At 40.4% G+C, this 21,534-nt stretch overlaps 1 protein-coding gene across 15 annotated transcripts in view; it reads right to left on the bottom strand.

Annotated features, from left to right (window-relative positions):
• Positions 1-21,534, bottom strand: part of rbbp8l (retinoblastoma binding protein 8-like) — a 48,057-nt gene that overhangs the window by 11,275 nt on the left and 15,248 nt on the right. For 2 of the 15 annotated variants that reach the window (XM_078949932.1, XM_078949933.1), the window contains exons 1-8: positions 17,982-18,137; positions 8,051-8,133; positions 7,930-7,972; positions 3,870-3,965; positions 2,372-2,484; positions 2,203-2,278; positions 956-1,119; positions 830-873 (exon numbers count right to left, since the gene is read on the bottom strand). In XM_078949932.1, the coding sequence (XP_078806058.1) occupies positions 830-873; positions 956-1,119; positions 2,203-2,278; positions 2,372-2,484; positions 3,870-3,965; positions 7,930-7,972; positions 8,051-8,111 (597 nt within the window). In that variant the 5' untranslated portion in view covers positions 8,112-8,133; positions 17,982-18,137. Of the gene's footprint in view, positions 1-829; positions 874-949; positions 1,120-2,202; positions 2,485-3,869; positions 3,966-7,929; positions 7,973-8,050; positions 8,134-8,206; positions 8,284-17,981; positions 18,141-21,534 lie in introns of those variants that run through there. The other 13 variants (XM_020704456.3, XM_020704457.3, XM_020704459.3 and 10 more) reach the window with 11 other exon arrangements.

The raw sequence follows: 21,534 nt of genomic DNA, 5'->3' as shown, positions 1-21,534 counted from the left end.
GCACCAATGGTTTTAATACTAAAGTGAAAGTGGCTGAAATAATCAATTTTCTTCTTTCAGTTCTCCTTTTTAATGTCACAAAATAACGTTTTTACACAAAGATCCCAATAAATGCATTAACTCTACAGAAGACGTGCCATCAAAAAAGAGGTTTGTCAAAATCTAAAGCTCTTCTTATCTCTTAAAATTAATGAAGCCTTAACAATAGTTTAAACTGATCACATCATTTACAATAATAATAAAAAAGATTCCAGTTCCTGTTTGTTGTTTAATGTTCTATCTTCTGTTTGTTTGGCCTGGACATTTATTTTTTACCCATAATAATAAAAGAAAAAAAAATCCTACAGAAGAAGGGGAAAAAAAGGAGCCCAAATATTTCTAAGCATGAAGTAAACTCAACATTTCTGACAAGTTATCCTCTAAAAACGAATCTGAAATCCACTGCTAAACAGTAAAGTCGCTGAAAAAAAGGAAAAATGCTCATTCAGAAGCAAAAACTTCATAAACGTTCCCCTAGTTTTGTGGGACGGCCATTACCAATGAAAGGATCGAAAATATTCTCAAGATTTAATTTTGAAAAATGTTGCTTGGTATTTATTTTTTTGCCAAAAGAAGCTTGTATTAATGATTTAATAATATTTGTCAATAATTATACTAATGCTGGAAAGTTGAGATTGTTGTAATTGAGTTAATTAAACCCTGAGGAGGAAGCTAACAAGTGAAGCTCTGTTTCTTTTAATCAGCAGGACAGTGAGTGACGGGTCTGTAATCCAATTCCTCCAGTTACTTCCATAGGAGAAACATGTTTTTGGATGAGGAAAAAACTCACACAGCCGCTGCGGCTCAGTCCTCTCACCTCCCTGCATTCAATTTCTGTTCAGGAGACAAAAGCTGAGTCAGCCAACAAAAACGCAAGCAGCCTTGTGTCCCTCCTCCTCCTCCTCCTCACCCTCACTTCTTTGGTCTGCCTCCATTTTGACGACCACGTCGCCATCTGCTGGCTGCTGCCTGGTTCTGCCGGGCGGCGGGCTGATCAGGTTGATGGTTCTGGATCTGGGCGACTGGTCAGGGGAGCCGTTGGTTTTGGGGTCGGTGCTGCTGCTCGGCTCAGATCCTCTGCTGCACAGACAGAAACCCCTTAGTGAGGGTTTAAAACTGATGACACCTGAACGGATGATGGGATGCAGAGGTGGTTTCAGCCTGTGAGGTCATGGTTTTAGCACCCTCAGTAGGGGAAAGTTGTGTCAAGTTCCCACCCTACTCCCTAACTACTAAAAAACTATACAGAGCGAAGTGCCCTGGACACTGTGCTCACTACTTTTTTTTTTAAGAGGAATGTGACGTCATCAATTTCTGATCTAATCTAATTGATATGAGCATTTTGCGACAACAATTCATGACTTCACTCAGTCTTCTGCAGATAAAAACGGTACATTTAAATACATTTTGTTCTGGCAAAAATTGTTCAGAGGCAATGCATTGTGGTCTATATTAGCCAATCCAGTAAGCATTAATGCACACTGGCTTTTCGCAGAGACTTCTGGGAAATTTCTAGGGCAATCAATTTAGGATTGATTTTTGTCCTGCTGAAGTTCTGGACTGTGGACCCCCCACCACAGTCACCAAAATTTGCACACATTTGCATACATTTTTAATGTGCCTCTACGGCTACGTGTTAAAATCATAAAAACAGTTTGATATCAGTTTTTGGAGACTTTCACAGTAACAAAATGACAATTCAGACAGCAGCTCAGTTTCTGGTTCTTTGTGAAATTATTGAGTAATAATGAAGAAAAACTATTTGTAAAAAAAATAAAAATTAAGAAGAAGTTGCACTAAAAAGGTGGATATCAAGCATTGCCACAAAAAAAGTTTTAAGATAAATTATTCAGACCAAATTGCAAAAGAAAAAAAACCCTGAAAAAGGCCCCTGACTACTAAGGGTTATACACACAAATATTGGTCATTCTCTGTTTAATTTGGCTTTTCCCTAAAATGTTTCCTTAAAAACTGATCAAAAATAATGACTGAAAAACAAAAGAGGCAACTGAATGTTAAAAAAGCTGGTAAAGCTGTCTTTTCTTTTCTCTTTTCTTTTTCATTTTACTGTAGTTTAGTTTTCCAACCCAATAAAGTCTAAAACATAAGATTCAGAAATTGCTTAGAAAACAGATTTTTGGCGTCTCATGCATCGTCACTCACTTGAGGGCGGCTCTCAAAGCCCTGTTTTCATCTTTGAGTTTCAGGATCTCCTTCTTCAGGTTGGTCATCTCTCCAGCTGCAGATGAAGGACGGAGCAGACGGGGGTTAGAAGAAGGATTGTGTGAGGAAACCACCACGAGTGAAGCATTCATGAGGCAAAGTGGAATACCCAGGATGGAAATGTGCTGGAGGCTTTGAATCTGCGAGGCTTCGAACTCCTGCTGCCGTCTCTTGGCCACATCCTGGGTCACTGAGCATCTGTCACAAAGCCCCGCCCTCAGTCTGCGGGCGACAAGAAGACGCTCAGATCTGAATAGTGCTAACACAGAAGGTGATGCTGCTCGTCATCCTGGGTTTTGTCAACCACAGTGAAAAAAAAACACTTGATTCAGCAGAAATAGCTTTATTTCTGTCTTGCAAGAAAAACGATCTTATCAAAAAACGTTTTCAATAGCAAAATAACCGTACTTTGAGAAAACATGTCTTAGTGACTATAATTTTTTTCTTAAAATAAGAATTCTTAGTAAGACCATTTTTCTTACCCTATTGGCGGACTTTTATTTTTGCTGATTTAAAAAAAGGCAGTTTCCATTATTTCTAAGGGGTTCAATTAAATGTATTAAATTAGTTCCTATGAGTGATGGAAGGAACTGAAACTATGAAAATATTTGAACTGCATGTAAATTAATAAAAGGAAATGTTGAACTGGATGAGAATAAAAAAAATGGAAATTTTCAGAGTAACTTTTACTAAGGAGTAAATATTTTGTGCTATCATGGAGTGCACTGACAAAGACACACACAGCTCTCCTTAAGCTGCAGCAAACTTCTTCCATTCACCTCCTTGACTCCTTTTGAGGTTGCTGGAGCCTATCCCAGCTACTTTTGGGCAAAGGCGGGGTACGCCGTGGACAGGTCACCAGTCTTTCCCAGGGTCACACAACCAAAAACACTCACATTTACATCTAGAGGGAATTTTAGACACCAGTTAACCAATGAAGCATGGACATGCAAAGAACATGCAAACTCAGAATGGAGATTTGAGCCAGGGCCTTTTCACTATGAGGCGTGCTGGCCACTACACCACCATGCAGCCCCCGTTTAAACTTGTTTATGTAAATTTAATTTCCTGAGAGGAAGAGATCTTGCAGTTATGACTTTGGCCTAGACCTCATTGATGTTCTACTGTTTTCAGATCCTTTCTTTTTAGCTAACGAAACTAGCAAATCAAATCCTTTCAACAGGGCTTTGCAGGTTTTTCTGTGAGAATCGTGAGTGAGCTTTGACAGTCCGCAGGCCCGTTAAAATGAATCGATACCCCTTTGAGACAGAAACAAAAATGCACAGTTTTCATGCAATACTTGTGCAAGTGTGGGGCAACATGTTTGCAAATACTTGAATTTACGGCTAAACTTTGACGGCGCTTCTGAAAACATTTAAGCAACATCAGTTCTGAGTAACTCTAGAATAATCACAAATTTGCTTTATTTTATTTTTTTCTTCAAAAAATTTGGCGTGTACAGAGCTCAGTCGAATGTTAGTTGGGTTGACCTTTCAGGTCATTCTTTGGTTTTGCATGACGCAGCTGTTTGATCACACCCGGGTGAACCAGATCTTTGAGGCGGCCACCACCGGGCAGGATGTCATGTGTGTGAAAGTGTGACTGACCTGTTTTCCAGCGTCCTGATGTTCTCTGTGAGCAACCGTTGCTGCTCCTTCATCTGCTGGTTTCTGCTGAACAGTTCCTCCATCCGCTTTGTGTCACTGTGGAAACAAAACGAGGATTTCAGATATTTTAGGTCTTCTACAGAAAAGAGACACTATTGTGTTTTTTTTAGGGAGAAGAGCTCATCATGAAGGTCCTGATTGTGGGAAACTGTTTCCTGGACCTTCAGATAAGAGGGTGGATGCATCATCTTAGCTTTGCTAATCAGTTAAAACCATCATTCTTGTTTCTATGCTTTAGTTTGTCATCCCACCAACGAGCTGACAAAAAAGAAGCTTCAAATCAATGGATCTGAATGCTAGAAAATTCTGTTAAGATTTTGGAAAATGTTTTATTTATTTATTTCCAGCCTGATCGTCTATCATTGTGACCTTTTACAACAAAGGCTTCAGACAAAAATACCTTCAAATCATTTTTCATCATTTAAGACCCATTCCATTGAAAATTAGTTTTTTTTTTAACAATTTCTTGTGGCATTTTTCTCATAATAGAGGACAAATATTAAGGACATTTAGATTAGAACTGCATTCCTGAGTATTTCTTTATTCAAATTTTTTGCGAATCAAGAGCAGAAGAAAAAATGTGGTTTGAAAAAAGTCCCATTACTTGTCACACACCTGGGTGTGACACATTTGATCCATCCCCTGGGGGAGCGGTGAGCTTCAAACATGGGCATTCTCAGGAACCATTTTGGTGGTTTTACCCCCCCTAATCCAAGCCCTTAATGCTCAGTGTCAGGCAAGGAGGCAGTGGGTCCCATTTTATGACTCAGCCTTGGATCAGAACTCACAACCTTGTATTGTCAGAATGGACATTGGCTGAAAAAAAAGAGGGAATTTGAGAGGCAGAAGTTCCCTGCTCTGCTCCAACTCCATGAATCCACTTGTAGACGACTAGATCCATGAACGTCTTTGTTTTCCTAATCTGAGCTGGAATCTGGATCTAAACTGTACGGCTGGATAGCTCTGATTTTGCTCGCCATTCTTGTTGCACCGGTAATGCTAGGTTGGGGGTGTGAGGGACTGTTAGCTAGCGGGAGAGCGCATACCGGTAAATAGATGGTTCAGTTATGGATGCTGGGAAGGAGGGCAGGGTTGCTATGTGCCAACAGTCCAGTCCACAACTCAGAGGGAAATTTGTAATGAACTTCTGCTGCTCTGCAGAAACTATGTCCTAGAAATTGACTCAGGTTTTTTGATTTTGGCTAAAAATGGCATTACAATTAAAAGAACGCTGGGAACGCTTTGAAAACAGATCAAAAGATGATCAGAGTGGGACTTTAAAAAAATAAGACGAACAATTTTAGAATTTCCTTATAGAAATCTCCAAAACTGAACCAAGACTGAAATAAATTGTTACATTTATTACACAATAGTTTGCAAATCCATTCAAATACTGCAGGTTTGGTCGTTCACTCTTTCAGGGTAAAAGCAGCTTTGTGCTGAAACGTCTGTTTTTCTGGAAAATCTTCGCTCTGCTAAGAAGAAAGGCAGGTCTGTCCACCTGTTAGGGGTCAGGAGGGATCGGCAGAGAGCAAACAGGGTCAAAACAGGGTTTTTCCTAGATAAAGTCAGCAGAGTGAATCTTCGCAGTAATTTGATGACGACAGACACTTAGGAGGATCCCAGCAGTTTTTTCTTTTTTTTTTAACAGGAGTAAAAGTTTTCATGAGGAAATAAAAAAAATCAAAGGTGAGATGCATGTTTGATTGTTTTTGCCTTTGTCGGCAGGGTGGTTCAGCTGCATCTTCACAGTAGTGAGACGAACGTGAATGGAAAGCCTGAATAAACGAAATGACCAAATTGTGAATTCTGGAGCTTAAGGGAGGATTTTTTTGTTAGCTCCCTCCCTGCTAAAGACTCACATTATGTCTTTTTTTTGGAGACTGTATACTGAATGGTTTTGTTAGCATGTATTTGAGGTCCTTCAAGACAATTGGATGTTGGTTGACATATTTCAACCTTTAGATAAAGTGTTTCCATGAATATTTAATCAGGTCTCACCTCCATCAAGCTTTTACTTACTACTCTTTGAAGCATCAAGTTTTTGTCACACAGTAACGATAACAGTATGTCTGGAATCTAGAATATCTTCTTTCAAATGAGAACTTTTTTTCTTTACTGGCGTTGAAACACCGAAGCATGTGTTCCCTGTTCTCTCAGTATGTTTGAACGATTGAATTGTTGGTGTAAAAACTCTGATGCAGAGAGAGGAGGCAGAGCTGGAGGTAGCAGAGATGAAGATGGTGAGGTTCTCTTTGCCAGAGACCAGGATGGAGAGAGATCTGGCATGAATCCGTCAGAGGAACAATCATGCTAGATGTTCTGGAGATAAATGCAGGGAAACGGAACAAAAATGGGGAGCAATATTAGGGCTATCCAGCTGTACAGTTTAGATCCAGCTCAGACGAGAAAACAAAGACGTTCATGGATCTATTTGTAGTAGATGCATCAGAATGGAGCGGAGCACCGAGATCGTGCCACGCCCGGCGTATTTTCTATTTCATAAATATGCATTTTTTTTTTCCCCCTGGTTCACAACAATTTGAATAAATAAAAACTCAGAAATGCAATTTTTTAGCTTGATGTTTTTCATATATGTCCTCCATTGTCAGAAAAAAAACTACTAGAACAAGTTAGAAACACCAAAAACGTGATTTTATTGGTGTGGGTCTTTAAGGCGATTACTGTAGCTATTTTTCTGGCTGCATATTGTGCTGATTAGTAGTATTTGGTCATCGTTACCTGTTCTGGATTCTTGAGTCATTTCTAGAAACAGTTCTTTGAATTTCTGACCATTATGTGAGGTAAATTCTGTTTACTGGATGGTTTTCGTGAGAATTCCTCTGCTTGATGTCAGTACCATGTGGATGTCTACAACACACAGCTTTAGCCACTAAAGGTTTAATCATCTATTCATTTTCTATTCCTGTTTGGGATCACAGGGTTGCTGAAGCCTATCAAGCTGCTATCTTGAAAAAGGCGGGGTCTAACCCTGAACAGACTGCCAGTGCATCGCAGGGTCACGAAGTAAACAACACACTTTCACACCTGGGGGACATTTTAGCATCATGAGTCAACATATCTAGCCTGTTTTTGGACTGTGGGATGAAACCGGAGTCCCTGGACAAACACACATGCATGAGGAGAACATGCACCCAGAATGACCCCAGCTGGGATTCGAACCAGGACAACCGACCACTACACTACAGGGCTACAGTTACCCAATCACAGCCATTCATCAGTGCAGTTTCTGAATCAGATTTGCAAGACTTTTGAAGATCAGAAACATTTTTGACCTCGCCCCGTTAATAAGGAGATTTCTTTGTATCCTCTTAACCGTTGTGCTAACCTAGGCACTTTGACATTGGGAGTTGGGTCATCTAGACCCCACAAGACAGTGCGCTGAACTTTTTTCTTCAATGATTTGTGATCTTCACTTGTTACATGAAATCCTTTCACCTTTATTCACCTTTGTCATGGTAGGAATAATATGTCAAAGGTCATCTTGACCCCATTGGACAGCACGAGGGTTAAATATTTCTAATTGTGAACATTTTTCTTTAAAAATTGAAAATGTGTTCCCCTTAAATCTTATTTCTGCCTTTCAATTCCTCATGACACGACGTGATGCTGGGATTGGAGTTAAAAAGAACCCATTTAGCAGATTATCTGTCCGGATAATGATGAAATCTCACTGTTAAAACGGTCTGGATTGTGATGCAGGTTCATAAAATCACTGCCCTTTCGTAGCTTAATTCATACATCTCTCTCTGGTTGTAACATGAGTCTATATCTTGTTCTTTTTCTGAGCTGCAGTAAGAAATGAGTCATCAACAGACTTGTTGCAACATGATCTTCCTCCCCTGCCGAGCATAACGTGCACAAACACAAAGCCAGATGCAGGACCTGCATGCCCACCCAGCCCACAGAGCCTCTAGGGCCAACCTCCACTCCACGTTGGTGCCTCCCATAGACGAGAAAGCATGAACGGTTGACTCACCAGCCCTTTTTGTTGGACAGCTCCCTGAATTTCACCTGCCACACTGGAGGAAAGCAAACCACATTCAATCAGGAGGGCTTTAGATAATTGGACCCTTCAAGTTCTTCAGGTCTCCACTCACCCTCCACTTCACGATCATGGGCCTCTTGGAGCTTTCGCAGCGTGTCACCGAAGCTCTCCATCTCTTCTTAGCTTAAAAATCAACTGAAAAACAACATTTTTAAGGTAAATAATACAAAGAATTAAAAGATTTATCTCTAATTAGAATCATCTCCACCTGCAGCATTTCTGTGAAATGATCAGGTTTCTGGAAAACAGTAAATCAGTTGGAAAAGCTGAGTTCACAGGCGTTATAGCCTGAGGACCGAGGGGAGGTCCTGAGAAATGACAGCCGACATGGTGCATTTCAACTCATGTGAAAACATTTGGGTTTGTTGTTCTTTTATCAAGAACGATTATAACTAGTTAGACCAGTTCCACCAGGCCAGACTCCAGTCTGCCGAAGGTGTTGCAACGATATGAAGAACAACCTTGACAGTTTGAACGTGTTTTTTGTTTGCTCTTTTAAAACTTGTGTCTCATCAACAAAACAAATCTGTATTTTGTGTCCATTACTTCCCCTTCTAATTCAATGAAATGTTAGTGAAAAAGTTGAACACAGATGAAAAATGATTAAATTTGCACACAAAAAATCCCTACTATGAGTATAATTGCTTATTAAATTGAAGAAATTCTGTGATGCCAAAGGGAAAATGTTTGTACCAAATATGTGGAAGTTAAAATGTCAAATAGTTTTGAAAAATATACAAAAAAATACATTAAAGAATCAACCTGAATCAACCTTAGAAAGCCATGTATATTTTTGCCCTTTGTTTTTTTTTTTTTTTTTTTGGAGGAAAATCTGGAAGTTGGTACGTTTGGCACTTTCAGAGAAAAATGTACCATCGACTCAATAGGAAAATGGTAATTTATAAATATTTATTTATTTATTTATTAACTTAATAAATTAATAAACTTAACCTGTACTGTCCAGCTGTTGAGCAGCCAGATACAAACCTTTTGTGTTGGACAGCTGTTGCTGCTACAATCTTTGGACACACGAGGTATGTATTTGTACAAACCCCTTTAAAACTTTATTTGTATACTGTATTCATATGTATTTTGTGTTTTTATTTAATTTTTGGACTGGACGGAGAAGAGAAGCGAAGCAGAGAGTGTGATACTAACACAAGAAAAAAAGGTTGGGGGGGGTGTTAAAAAGCTTGAAGACAACAAATGAAGATCAAGAAGAGGAGGGGGTGGAGTTACAAAACGGTTAAGAGGATGAATGTAAGAGTTTTTTCCCATTCAAATTACCTTCTGTATAGCACTACGCAGAAGGAACATTTGCTTGTTTTTTTTCTTGTTTTTATTGATCAATTTTAGCCTCGTAAAGTTATATCAGTGAGATCTTGTAGGTTTTTTTTTAATACATGTAAACTTTTGCTTTGTCTTAAACCTTCATTCAGCCTATTCCATTAGTAGTATCAAATGTTTATCATAAGGGTTAAGCCTGTCCACAAAGACACGTATCCACAAACGTAAAACATACCTATTGGCTTCAAATGTACAAACATATATGACAACATGCACAAAACCAATACAGATCAGCTCAGACACATGTTTGGCATACAAACAAACAGTGTGTACAGAATGTCTCTTGACGGTCATTTTTGGTAAATGGTGTATACTTGTATAGCGCCTTTCTTCCTACAAGGACAAAGCGCTTTACAGTCACAGACCCATTCACCCAGTCACACACATTCACTCACACATTCACACACTGGTGGCGGCTCCGCTGCCAAACACAGGCGCCCGCCTACCACCAGAGGCAAGGTGGGGTTCAGTGTCTTGCCCAAGGACACTTCGACTCATGGGTGTGCAAGGCGGGAATCGAACCTGCAATCTTATGATCATGGGTTGACCGCCCTACCGCTGCACCACGGCCGCCCCTGTTTACCAGATATTCTCTGGTAAACAGTTCTTATGGTAAAATATGTTCTTGTTGAGCTAATTTTGGAACGGTTCCCATTAATTGAATTAAAGAAAATATTGATTACATTTTGGTTGGACTGGACGGAAAAGAAGAGGAGGGAAGGAGAGAGGGGGATGTTAGAAGGATGATTATGGAGTGGGGGGGGGGGTAGAGTCATAAAGCAACAAGTTGCTGGAAGTTTTTTATAATCATCACTGTCAGGTGCAAATGTTAGTCTGAAAGGGGCGGGGCCTGTCACTCAAATGTTATAAACATGCCTGTTGGCTCCAAAAATATTCACATGTCAACATGTAGGCAGCACAACTCCAGTTCAAAGGAAATATGTCAACCAAATGCAGAAGTGACATTTGCTTATTTGCTTTCTTGTTTTTATAGATCAATTCTATCCTTGTAAAGTTTCCTGTTGATGTGGATGTTGGATGTGAGACAACCTACTTTTTTTGAAGCATCTAATTGGCCAGTTTATAACTTTAATTACTTGGACTACAGAAAAAATGGCATAAAAAATGAGGATTTTTGAGAACATGTGAAAAAATGGTATTAGAGCAAAAATGGTTATTCTCACAAATGAAATGACTGAGTGATAGCTGATTTCTCGATAGACGTCTATGGGATTTTGGTTTCTTAGAGACAGCGAGTACTTCCTGTTTGGAACATGAGGGGTGTGTGTCACTTAGTCCAGTTCTCCTGTAAATTAAATGATTCAAGCCAACCCAAACTCTGATGCAAATTAACCCTTTAATAGGGGAGCTGTCACCGACAACAAGGAATGACACACACTCTTTGAACTCTCTCAACTATCGACTGTTTGCACAACAGATGTAATTCAAATGCATTCTGAAGCAGAGAGTAACACATTTGTGCTGATATGCAACACACTGGGCTTAGGAATCAGTTGGAATTATGTTAATTGCGTAACTGGTTGAAGAGTTATGGTCTTTCAAAAAGCGTCAACAGCAGAACTAACGCAACTATCATTGCGAATGGACACAGGTGCGGTTCACTTGAGTGTGAAATGCTCCACAGACTGTCCATGGACAAAAGAGCAAAAGGTTTAAAATGGCCGGCCAGTGCTACCCCTTATTTCTACAGAGGTGCCGTGGAGAGCATCCTCACCAGCTGCATCACGGTGTGGTATGGCGCCTGCAACGTCCCTCCAACGCATCGTGAGGGCAGCTGAGAGGATCATCGGTGCCCCCCTCCCCTCCCTCCAGGACATCTACAACACCCGCCTCACCCGAAAAGCCCTCTGCATTGCAGATGACCCCACCCATCCATTCCACAGCTCCTTCAGTCTGCTGCCGTCTGGGAGGAGACTACGCAGTCTTCAGGCCAGGACCAGCAGACATAGAGACAGTTTTCTCCTCCAGGAAGCTGAACTCTCTCCCAGCCCTGCACCCCCTCCCCTCTTGTTGCCCCGTTGCCCTCCTGCTCTGCTGATCCCTGACATACACATGTCACCTACCTCATTAGCACTAACTGCACTTTCCACCAGTCCTCCAGTGCCGTGAAAAATTTAAGTTAAACAAGGAACTAGACTTCAGCCACTTTATTCTCTCCTCATTTTTACATTGTTATTTTTATACTTATGCCTCTACTATTTATAGTTTGTTTTATCGTGCAATTCGAAGGTGTCTCCCCGTTTAACTGAAGAATGAAGACAAACGCAATTTCAATTTCTATGTATGTGTAGATTTTGACAATAAAGTTACTTTGACTTTGACTTGACTTGACTTATTCCTAGATACCATGGTCCGAGTGAATACTCGATTCTGATTGGCTGCTGGGTGTGGATTGAAAAGTGACAACACCTAAAAAAGAAGTTCCGGTAACTTAGCTTAAATGTTCTATATCACTGGACTGGCTTCTTTGAAAGAAACTTTGGCTTCATCATCTGGACAAAAACCAGCAGTAAGAGGTTAACTTTCTCTCTGAACTGATGCTTTATTTAACCCATAGTGACGATCAGCATTTATATCGCATTCCTTTGCTGCTGCAGGCAAAATCATTGCCGGCTAGGCTATAACCATGACAACGTGCATGAAATAGCCTACTTTTTGTAAAAAAAAGTGATTTGAACCAAAAAATCAAGACTAAAGTACTTGAAATTTGATTGAATATTTATTTATTTTGTATTGACCAAGGTATAGGTGGGATAACAGCCTTTGAGGTGTCCATTATCAGAACTTAATGGAGTTTGTTAAAACAGGTTCAGGCTGTTCAGGGACAACAAAAGTTGGACATTTTGTTGTCCCTTTATTTCTTACGAATAAGCAGCTATTGAACGGCTAATTATTTAAGGTTGATTTGTCTTTTTCATTCTTTGTACGTGTTACACAGTGGAAAGTATAGATGCTGTGGAAGAGCAGCTCCTACAATATGTAACTAAAGTCTAAATAAAAAGCCTTTTTTCTTTTAGTTCAAACACGTCATAAACCATGTCTACTCCTTTCAAATTGCAGAGATTCCTTCATGTCAAGTACCAAGTAAACACTCAGAGTCAAGTGGACGAGTCTTCAATCAAGTCTGGAAAAACTACATGACATTCTTAACCACTAGTTCAGATGACAGTCCTTATCTACGTCAAACAATTAAGTTACCTGTATGTGTCACATAAAAGAGTGAAAATTCTTCGACACACTTTCTTAAAATCACGCCAGATTGTTTTTTCTCATTTTTCTCTTCTATTTCCTCTTTTTGCTCTACCTGATACCTACATTCACACTGTAGTGAAGGTCATGGGTGGTAATGACTTCCATCTATAGATATCTTAGATATCTTAAAAATGGCTGTATTGCAACATATTTTTCACTTTACAGGAATCCTTTACAATAGAATGGTTCCTCCTTTGTGGCGGGAATCACATTTAAAAAACCAAAACAAAACATGATTGATTAAATCTGTGAAATCCTTTTTTACAATAATTTCAGATGTTTTAAGGCTGTAAAACCCCTCACTACACACTTTATACACATTCTCTAGACCTACATGAACATTTTGAAACTTTTCTCTCTTGTATGAAGTCTTAAAGTTCAAACCTTCATAGAAAATATTATAGAACGGGAAAAAAAGAGAAGATTTATGAATGAGATTGCATTCTGTAAAATAGACATGACACAGAGGAGATTGATTAACAAAGTGTTCAGTCAATCAGGACAGAAAACACACTTTAACCCTTGTGCTATCTTAGATGACCCCACCCTTACATTGACGTGTTCTCCCTACCATGACAAAGGTGGATAAAGGTGGAAAGATTTCATGTAATCCATGGACACCAGTGAGGTTCACAAATCATTGAAGAAAAAAGGTTCAGAGCACTGTCTAGTGGGTCTAGATGACCCAACTTCCAATGGTAAAGTGCCTAGGATAGCACAAGGGTTACGGCATTTTACAAAAGCGTGCAGAATTGCACTAAAGACAACAAGTATGAAATATGAACACAATGATAGCGAGGTGAGCTGTTTCCTTCCATTTCTTTTTGTGTGCAACATTTTTATTCTGTGGAGACACAATAATCTCAGCACAATAACAGCATTGTTAGATTGTTGCTAAGGAAGGTAAATGATGGTATCAGCCATTACAAAAAATTCCCACCAATAAGCTTTGCAGATTTGTTTTAGTTATGACACATTAGTGTGGCTTCAAACTTCACCATGTTGGGAAATAGTAGATCCAGTACTTGTTTAGCTCTTTACTACCTTGCTTTAGGGCCCAAAGCGCTTTACACTCACAGTCCCATTCTCTCACGCACACGCATTCACATGTGATGGCGGCTCCACTGCCTTTACACTGGTGCCAACCTGCAGGAGCAATGTGAAGTTCCGTGTTTTGCTCATTGGCGGGCAAGGCGGGATCTGAACCTGCCATCCTCTGATTACCCATGCCATGTGGTTTCCCCTTCCCCTTCTCACCTGCCGGGTCTGGCTGAGGTAAACATTGTCATCAGACACACCTGGGAGATGTCCTGCATTCACCCGGTGTCTGTCTGATTGTCTCAGCGTCTGCTCAGTTTAAGTCTAGCTATTACTCTCTGAACCCGCCCTTCACTCTGTCTGACCCCTGTTGGACCTGGATTTGGATGTGGATTCTGCCTCCTGCTTAAGCCCAGAGTTTTACCGTGTTACCAACCGCTCTGACATCAACCCCATCCTCGCTGGAGTCAACTCGGTCTTTCATCCCCACAACAGACTCCTCTTCCTTCTGCCTCAAGACTTTTACTCAAGTCCTCAATAAACTTTCTTCCTTATTCCGGTAAGCTTGTCTTTTCTTAAATTCCAGCACCAGAACATAATCCATCTTGGAGATGTTTGCAAAGGGATGTGTGTAAAACAATATTCCATCCATCCCTTTTCCCAACTTCAGGGTGGCAGGATTGCTGGAGCCTATCCCAACTACTCCTGGGTGAAGGCGAGCTTCCCCCTGAACAGGTCTAAAACTATATTTACAGCCCTAAATTCCTCTGAACATCAGAGATCCTTGGTGTTTTGTTTTAATCAAAGGAAAACAAAGCTTCAAATATTTGTAATCAATATCAACCAGCATGTGTTTGAAAATATTAGATATCAGTAAAAAGCCAATCTAAACCCTACCTGAAGCCAAACAAATGATCGTCACACAACTCTTATTTAACTAGAATTTTTTAATACCCCACCCACCTCTGGTAAACTTTTCCAGGGATCACATGTGAGAGCGTTCAGACTTTCAGGTTTCAGGCAGACGAGCTTTTGTACGACTTCGAAAAACGGCTGCAAACGACCCAGAAGAGCAAACAAAATGAGCAAAGGGGAGGAAATTTCAAGGATTTTCTACTAAAATTCAAAACAAGAAGACCTGAATATGAAAAATTACTGGAAATAAAGACAGTTGTGCTAGTTAAAATTCAAATTTAAAGAGGCCATGACATAATTTAAAGGCCATAAATAAAAAAAACTGCAGACATCTTCCAAAGTAAACATTAAAAGATTACAGAGCAAAACCCAAGAAAAGCAACAATCTTTGCAGTACCCCTGCTTTAAAAGTTCATATTAGAACATTTTGATGCGAAACCTCATCCATACTTTTAAATATTTATTTTTTTACTTCTAATTAAAAAAATGTTTTTTGTGTTTATTTATTTTAGTTTTACTGATGTTTACTTAGATACCAAAAGCATATTTTAAGTATAACTTCATTTTTGCTTGGTGTGATGTTTACAGTAAATATGGTTCGCAGAAAGTGTTGACATGAACTTCACTTAAAAATTGGGGATGTTTGTCACTTGATGTCATGAATAAAATGTAATTCTTGGCTGCTTTTCTGACTTCTATTAAGTCTGGTGGGAAACAGTTTCACTTTAGCAAATCAAAGAGGAATTTGCTCTCGGTATGACACACAAAGAGGGCGGCTGAACACTTGCCTTTATTTTTTAAGACACCTTCTTTTGATGACCTAAACACAAACAAAGAAGGACTCCAAATCCAAAAGTGAAAAATATAAAATGCGAGTTCTAACTCCTGTTTATCTATTTGTTGAAAATTTGACTTTGCTATAAAGGGGCAACTGAGCCTCAAACAAACGGTGAACTGCACCAGACGTCAAAAACCTCTTATTTTTCCTTTTGCCAGTCCACCTAAAGCTGTAGTCGCACGCTTACCCACACGGGTGCTGCTGGTTTTGGGTTGATCAGGCTGTGAAGGGTCATAGAGAGGAGCGTCTTAAGGGGGGTGTCTTTCAGTTCCATTGATGCTCATATGGCCATCACAAGGGACGTCATGAAACAGTGTCATGTGGTAAGTGTTTCGTCAAGCATTCGTAAGGTTATTATAAGTTGCACTCATACGGTTCCCCTTCTGCCACACTCACAGAGCAGGCACTACTGCTTTTACGGCTAAATAACGGTGAAAATGGGCCGACCAGTGCAGGGGGTGTGCTCTTACCACTTTAGCAGCACTAATGGGCTCATGGCACAGTGCCCAGGACGAATAAATGAGAAATCGGTACAACACACTCTTATTTACCCCTACGTGTTACATGAGTGTTCAATACAACCTGATGCTTGCAGTACGACTGTACAAAAAACGTTTATGACTATTTTCTCTCTAAGGGTTCACCAAGCGGTCTACAACCTTGATATTTCATACTGGCCATCCGGGTGACCCGTCCAGGTTTGCCCATTTTTTACCCACAGACAACCCGTTTCTACCTGTAAGGGCAGTTTTGACCAAGACTTAAGGCATCATCGTAGCAAATCCTCTACTGGTGTTTTTGGTAATTTATAGAAATAAAGGCACATGGACATCTCTCTGTCTAGGGATTGTTCATGTTTTTCCTGCCCATGATTAAAATTAGGTTGTGAAATGGGTTTTTAGAGAATGAACACTGAATTGGATTTCTGATTGTGAGTTTGGCTCATTATTTGCACTTGAAGGGTTCATAAAAAAACTTGATGTATTCAGACTGGAAAGGTCCATTGGTCCAGACCGAGCCTGCTTGATTTGGTTTGGATTGAGTCCTGAACCATACGTTTGGTCTGTATTCAGACTGCTGTCCAACAGACTTTCATGTTTCCAATCAAAGCTTGTAAACAAAACCATGTGACTAAAGATCTCTTCAGTCATTGGCCAGGAATTACAAGGGTCCTGCTCTTCGCAATCCTTGTCGGGATAGTTCACTTTTTCAAACCTTATGTGTCGCTGACCAATTTTGAACGTCTGTATCAACGTCAGGAACAACACTTTGTACTTCTTGGAGGAATGCTGCAAGGCGGTTAATAATAAACACTTACGCTGATAAGTATTTATGACGTATAGATTGTTGGTAAAACAGAGAAACAAAGTGTGTCACTTTAAAAGTTGTTTTTATTAGCCTGCATTCATCTGACCAAATTTCAATGAGTTGGTGTGTTGTAGAGTTTACATCCAGTAATGCCTGACTACGGTGGCCTTTTTGGTTCAGTTGTTCTGCTGCGAGCACAGAGCCTATTCAGACTGAGGAAGCTCAGTCAGATTGGAAACAAACCAAGACCACGTCGAAAAATGGGTCAGAGAGCAGTTCCTGGTCCCAGACTAGGGTTTGCTTGGGTGTATTCGGACTGAAAATTTGATTGTCCGGGAAATGAACTGTGTCCAGTCTGAATGTACCCTTAGATTCCTCTTGAATTGCTCGGAAACAAGGCTCTACCAACATTAAAAAATAATGAGGAGAAAGTTTAAAGAAACTCTTTCAAATACTCAAAATATTTGAAAAAATAAAATAAAAAATCAAATATAAATGTCAAATATATCAACAAAATCAAAGCCCTTTTGTAAAATGCTGATAATATTGCATACGCTCACAGAGACTTTTTCCCCTCATTTATTCTGTGAAGATTTAGGTGTCTTGGCAAGTCAGGATATGTCAGTGAGAAGCAGTTTGGATCACCTCAGCAGAGCATGAAAAGACCTGTCTCCCCATGCTGTCTCTCGATCATTGCTCTCTCTTACACACCCAAACACTACGGCTTGGTTTCCCTGTATTTCCAGAGCTCTGGTGCTTCAGCTCGGTCATTGATTGCCAGCTGCGTGCTTGCCATGCTGTCGTGGATGCCACTCGCCAGTGGAGCTGTAGCTTTTATGTAAGCCTTTGTCAAACACCTTCGAGACCAGGAGAGCTTTAGCTGTTCCCGCGTTAGACACAACTCAGTGTCAGATCCTTTAAATAAAGCTGTTGAAACCACACGAAGACACGTTCACATCTCTAGATGAAATGATTGTAAATCACCTTCAAATCAACCCAAAAATCATTAACATAGGGGGGAATTTAAGACTTTTGCCTCTGATCTGACCCATTTCATCTTGTGCTCATGAGTTTAGTGTTTACGTCACAAAACAATCACTTTTATTCCAATTTTGTGTATCCTATGCAACAACTTCCCCAAAATCCTGCCGACCAATTCACCTGATCTTCTAAGGGCTTGATTGTTTCATGAAAGCCAGCTGAGTTCTCAACGCACATTCCTGCAGCTGTGAGCCCATCCTCAGTCACACCCCAGTCAACTCACCTCCTGCAGCCGGTACTTGCTTCCTCTCTACGGAGGCCGCTGTCGCCACCGACCTTGCAGATGGCCGGAGTGATACAGAAGAAAAAAAGGAGAAAAGAACGATGTGAAGGAGAACGCCTCTAACCCCCACCCTTCCTCCTTCACCTCCTCCCCTCTTCTGTCTTTTCTCTATCTCTTCCATCTCTCCACCCCAGAAAACCGGTTGGAGCAGTCATCCCCTTGAGGAACACAAACGCTGAGGCCTGGGCAAGTTCTCCCTTGATATTCCTGTTCTGCTGAAATCCCACAGAACCGGCTGAACCAGTCGCATAGAGGCCTGCAGCAATAGAGGGACAGCAAGGGAGCAGAAATGGCACCTGAAAGCTGCTGGTGATTACTTCTGTGGAGGAGAAGCTTGACTGATTTATTTAATTATTGATAGATATGTAAACATTTCCTCACTTTCTATGTAAAATGGGAAAAGACACTCGAGCAAATCAGAGTTTTGTTTGCCACACGTGTCATCTGGTGTCTGCAGACATCAACAGGCAGATGTGAGTGAAACACCAGCATGTGGTAAACACGATGACTACAATGTTGGTATGTAAATTTGTCAGGAAACAATAGACAACAGTCATCAAGTTTGTGTTGTCAGGGAAACGAGATGTGACACATGTCAAGTCTGATGTGAAAATACAAGCTCTGCTTGATTCTTTGCAAATGGCCACTTTCATTCTTTGACTTGTTCTTGTTACGCCATTTCCCATCAGGGTGTTCTCCATCATGTTGCTCCCCATCATGCCATTACACATCGGGCCATTCCCCATCTAGCTATTCCTTATCAGGACGTTCCCCTTGAAGCTGATCCCCATCAAGCCCCCATCAGGCCATCGCCCGTTGGTCATTCCCCATCAAGCCATTCCCCACCAGGCCATCCCACATCGGGTCATTCCGTGATCAAACCATTCTCCAACAAAATGTTCCCCATCAAACTGTTCCCTATCAAGCTGGTCCCCATACAACCATTCTTCACCAGACTGTTCCCCATCAAGCCATCCCTCATTAGACCATTCCCCCATCAACTGTTCCCCATCAAACCATTCTTCACCAGACAGTTTCCCCTCATGCCTTTGCCCATATGCCATCAAGCTGTTCCCCATCAGGCCATTGCCCATTGGGCCATTCCCCATCAACCCTCCCCATTGGGCCATTCCCCTTCAAGCTGTTCCCCATCAGGCTCTTCCCCTTTAAACTGTTACCCAACAAACTTTCTCCCTCAGAATGCTCCCCATCATACCATTTCCCATCAGGTAGTTCCCCATCAAGCCCGTTCCATTTCAAACTTTTCCCATCAGGCTATTCTCCACTACTTAAAGGCCCTCTCAGATGAAAATCATGTTTTTTGAGTTTTTGACATGAATGTGTGGCATTTTTCTTATGAAAGAGAACAAAGATAATAGGAAATAATTTCAGTCTTGTATATTTGTGAGTATTTCTACTTTTAAATCGCTGTCAATCAAACTGTTGAAAACACACTTGGTTTGAATTAATGAGCGGGATCACTCCAGCTCCATGTGCCCATCGTTTGTGCCCTTTCTTGTGTCAAACTCTTCACTCATGCAAGACACAGCTGCCATCATCAGAAAGGTGGGATCAAAGGTGGGAATACTCAACTCAGCACCAACGGCCACGCCTATTAGAGGAGATTTTGGCAACAGAGGCCTTAGACCTCGGGTTCTCAAAGTGCCGCCCGCAAGAAGATTTTTTGTGGCCCTCAATAAAAGAGAGCCAGAGCAGGTTCCTTTGAGAAAAAATGTTGTGTTGGCTAGGAGAAAAGGCGCTTTCAAGCTAAGTTGACAAATGCTTACTTTGTCATACCTCATGGGCTGGATAAAGTCATGTGCCTTATTTGCAAGCATGTAAATGCAATGCTCAAAGAATTATATATAAATCGTCATTATGTTGCGAATCATAAAAACTATGACAAATTTAATGGTGAGGAACGCAACAATAAGCTTCAACAACTACAATGAGGCTATGCTGCACAGGAGATGTTTACAAAAATGGCTAAATCCAGTGAAGATGTGGCAGAAGCAAGTTACGTTGAGTCTTTGGACATGGCCCGGCGTAGCAAACCCTTGAGTGACGGAGAGTTTGTAAAAAGAATGTATGCTGAATGTAGCTGACATTGTTTGTCCAGACCAAAAGAAAAAGTTTGAAGAAATAAGTCTATCAAATGATACAATTAATAGACGAGTGGAAGATCTGGGCAGCAACCTCCGACAGCAACCGGGAAAACATCTGGAGGGCCTGGTTGACTGTACAAATGACACTTGGTCATGCAGTTATTAAAAACAACTTTTTCTGTTTATCCATTTTTTTCCCACCAAAATTGGCCCCCAGTCTAATGTTGAGTTCTTAATTTGGCCCTCCGCTACAAAAACTTTGAGAACCTCTGCCTTAGACAAACATGAAATTTAGCTTTTTATGACATTGGTTAAAACTTCATAATCATAATCACAACACCACTGGGAACATTTAAAAGAATGTCTAGGGGGGCTTTAAGTAATTGTCCATAACAAGCAATCATTGCTTGATCTTCTGAATGTCTAAGAAACTTAAAGCTTAACATTTTTTTATCTGATCAGCTAATCTGGGTATGGAGCAAACCACACGACCAGTTCTTGGAACATGCCCACCTGTGCACCTTAAAGGGACGAGACTTTAATGAGCTTTCTTTATGCTTTAGGAAATAACACTCAAAATATCTTTTAACAATCTGTCTTTTTCATTCGCAGTAATGCTGTTCAGCAAGATATAATACATTTTTCATCTGCATTACTATGTTTGTCCTTGTTGCTCTGCTCTTCTACTACACTACTTACTATTTAGTACTACTTACTTTACAGGTAGTTTCTCTTGTAATGTGTTTATAAAAACAAATAAAAATGACAAGTTAATACATTTAGTTAATAAAATCCCTTGAAGAAATTTAAAAACTGACAGCTTTTTGTGCTTTTCTTTGAAGCTATTTTGCCGTCCCACACAAAAATCTCAATAATGACTCATAGACTGTGAACTGAATCACCTGGTAAAGTCATGTGGTGCCAGGAGCTTCTCAATTAGGGATGCTTTTATTAATAATAACTGACAAGAGCATGAAAGACCCAATCAAAACAAAATGTTTTTTTTTTTTTACACAAGTTGTGATGTGTATTTTTATGATGGTCAAAGACATATAGTATCCCTGGTTCTATCCTAGGTACTTTGACATTGGGAGTTGGGTCAACTAGACCCACTAGACAGTGCGCTGAACATGGATTACCAAAAATCTTTCCATCTTTATCCACCTTTGTCATGGTATAGATAATACGTCAATGTAAGGGTGGGGTCATCTAAGATAGCACAAGGGTTAAGAGAATTATTTTATTTTGGCTAAAAACAGCATATTCATAACTAAAAGAACACTAGGAACACTGAAAATAGATCAACAGATAATCAGAGTGGGACTTTAGGACAATCGACAAGTCTTCCTAACCCCCTAAATACCTTCTCCCTTCACCTGATCGGTCAG

The sequence above is a fragment of the Oryzias latipes genome, chromosome 7 (genome assembly GCF_053564925.1).
Source record: "Oryzias latipes strain Hd-rR chromosome 7, Olatipes_Hd-rR_3.1".
Taxonomy (NCBI): domain Eukaryota; kingdom Metazoa; phylum Chordata; class Actinopteri; order Beloniformes; family Adrianichthyidae; genus Oryzias; species Oryzias latipes.
Note: the sequence above shows the minus strand (reverse complement) of the source record. Positions and strands in the feature narration are given on the sequence as shown.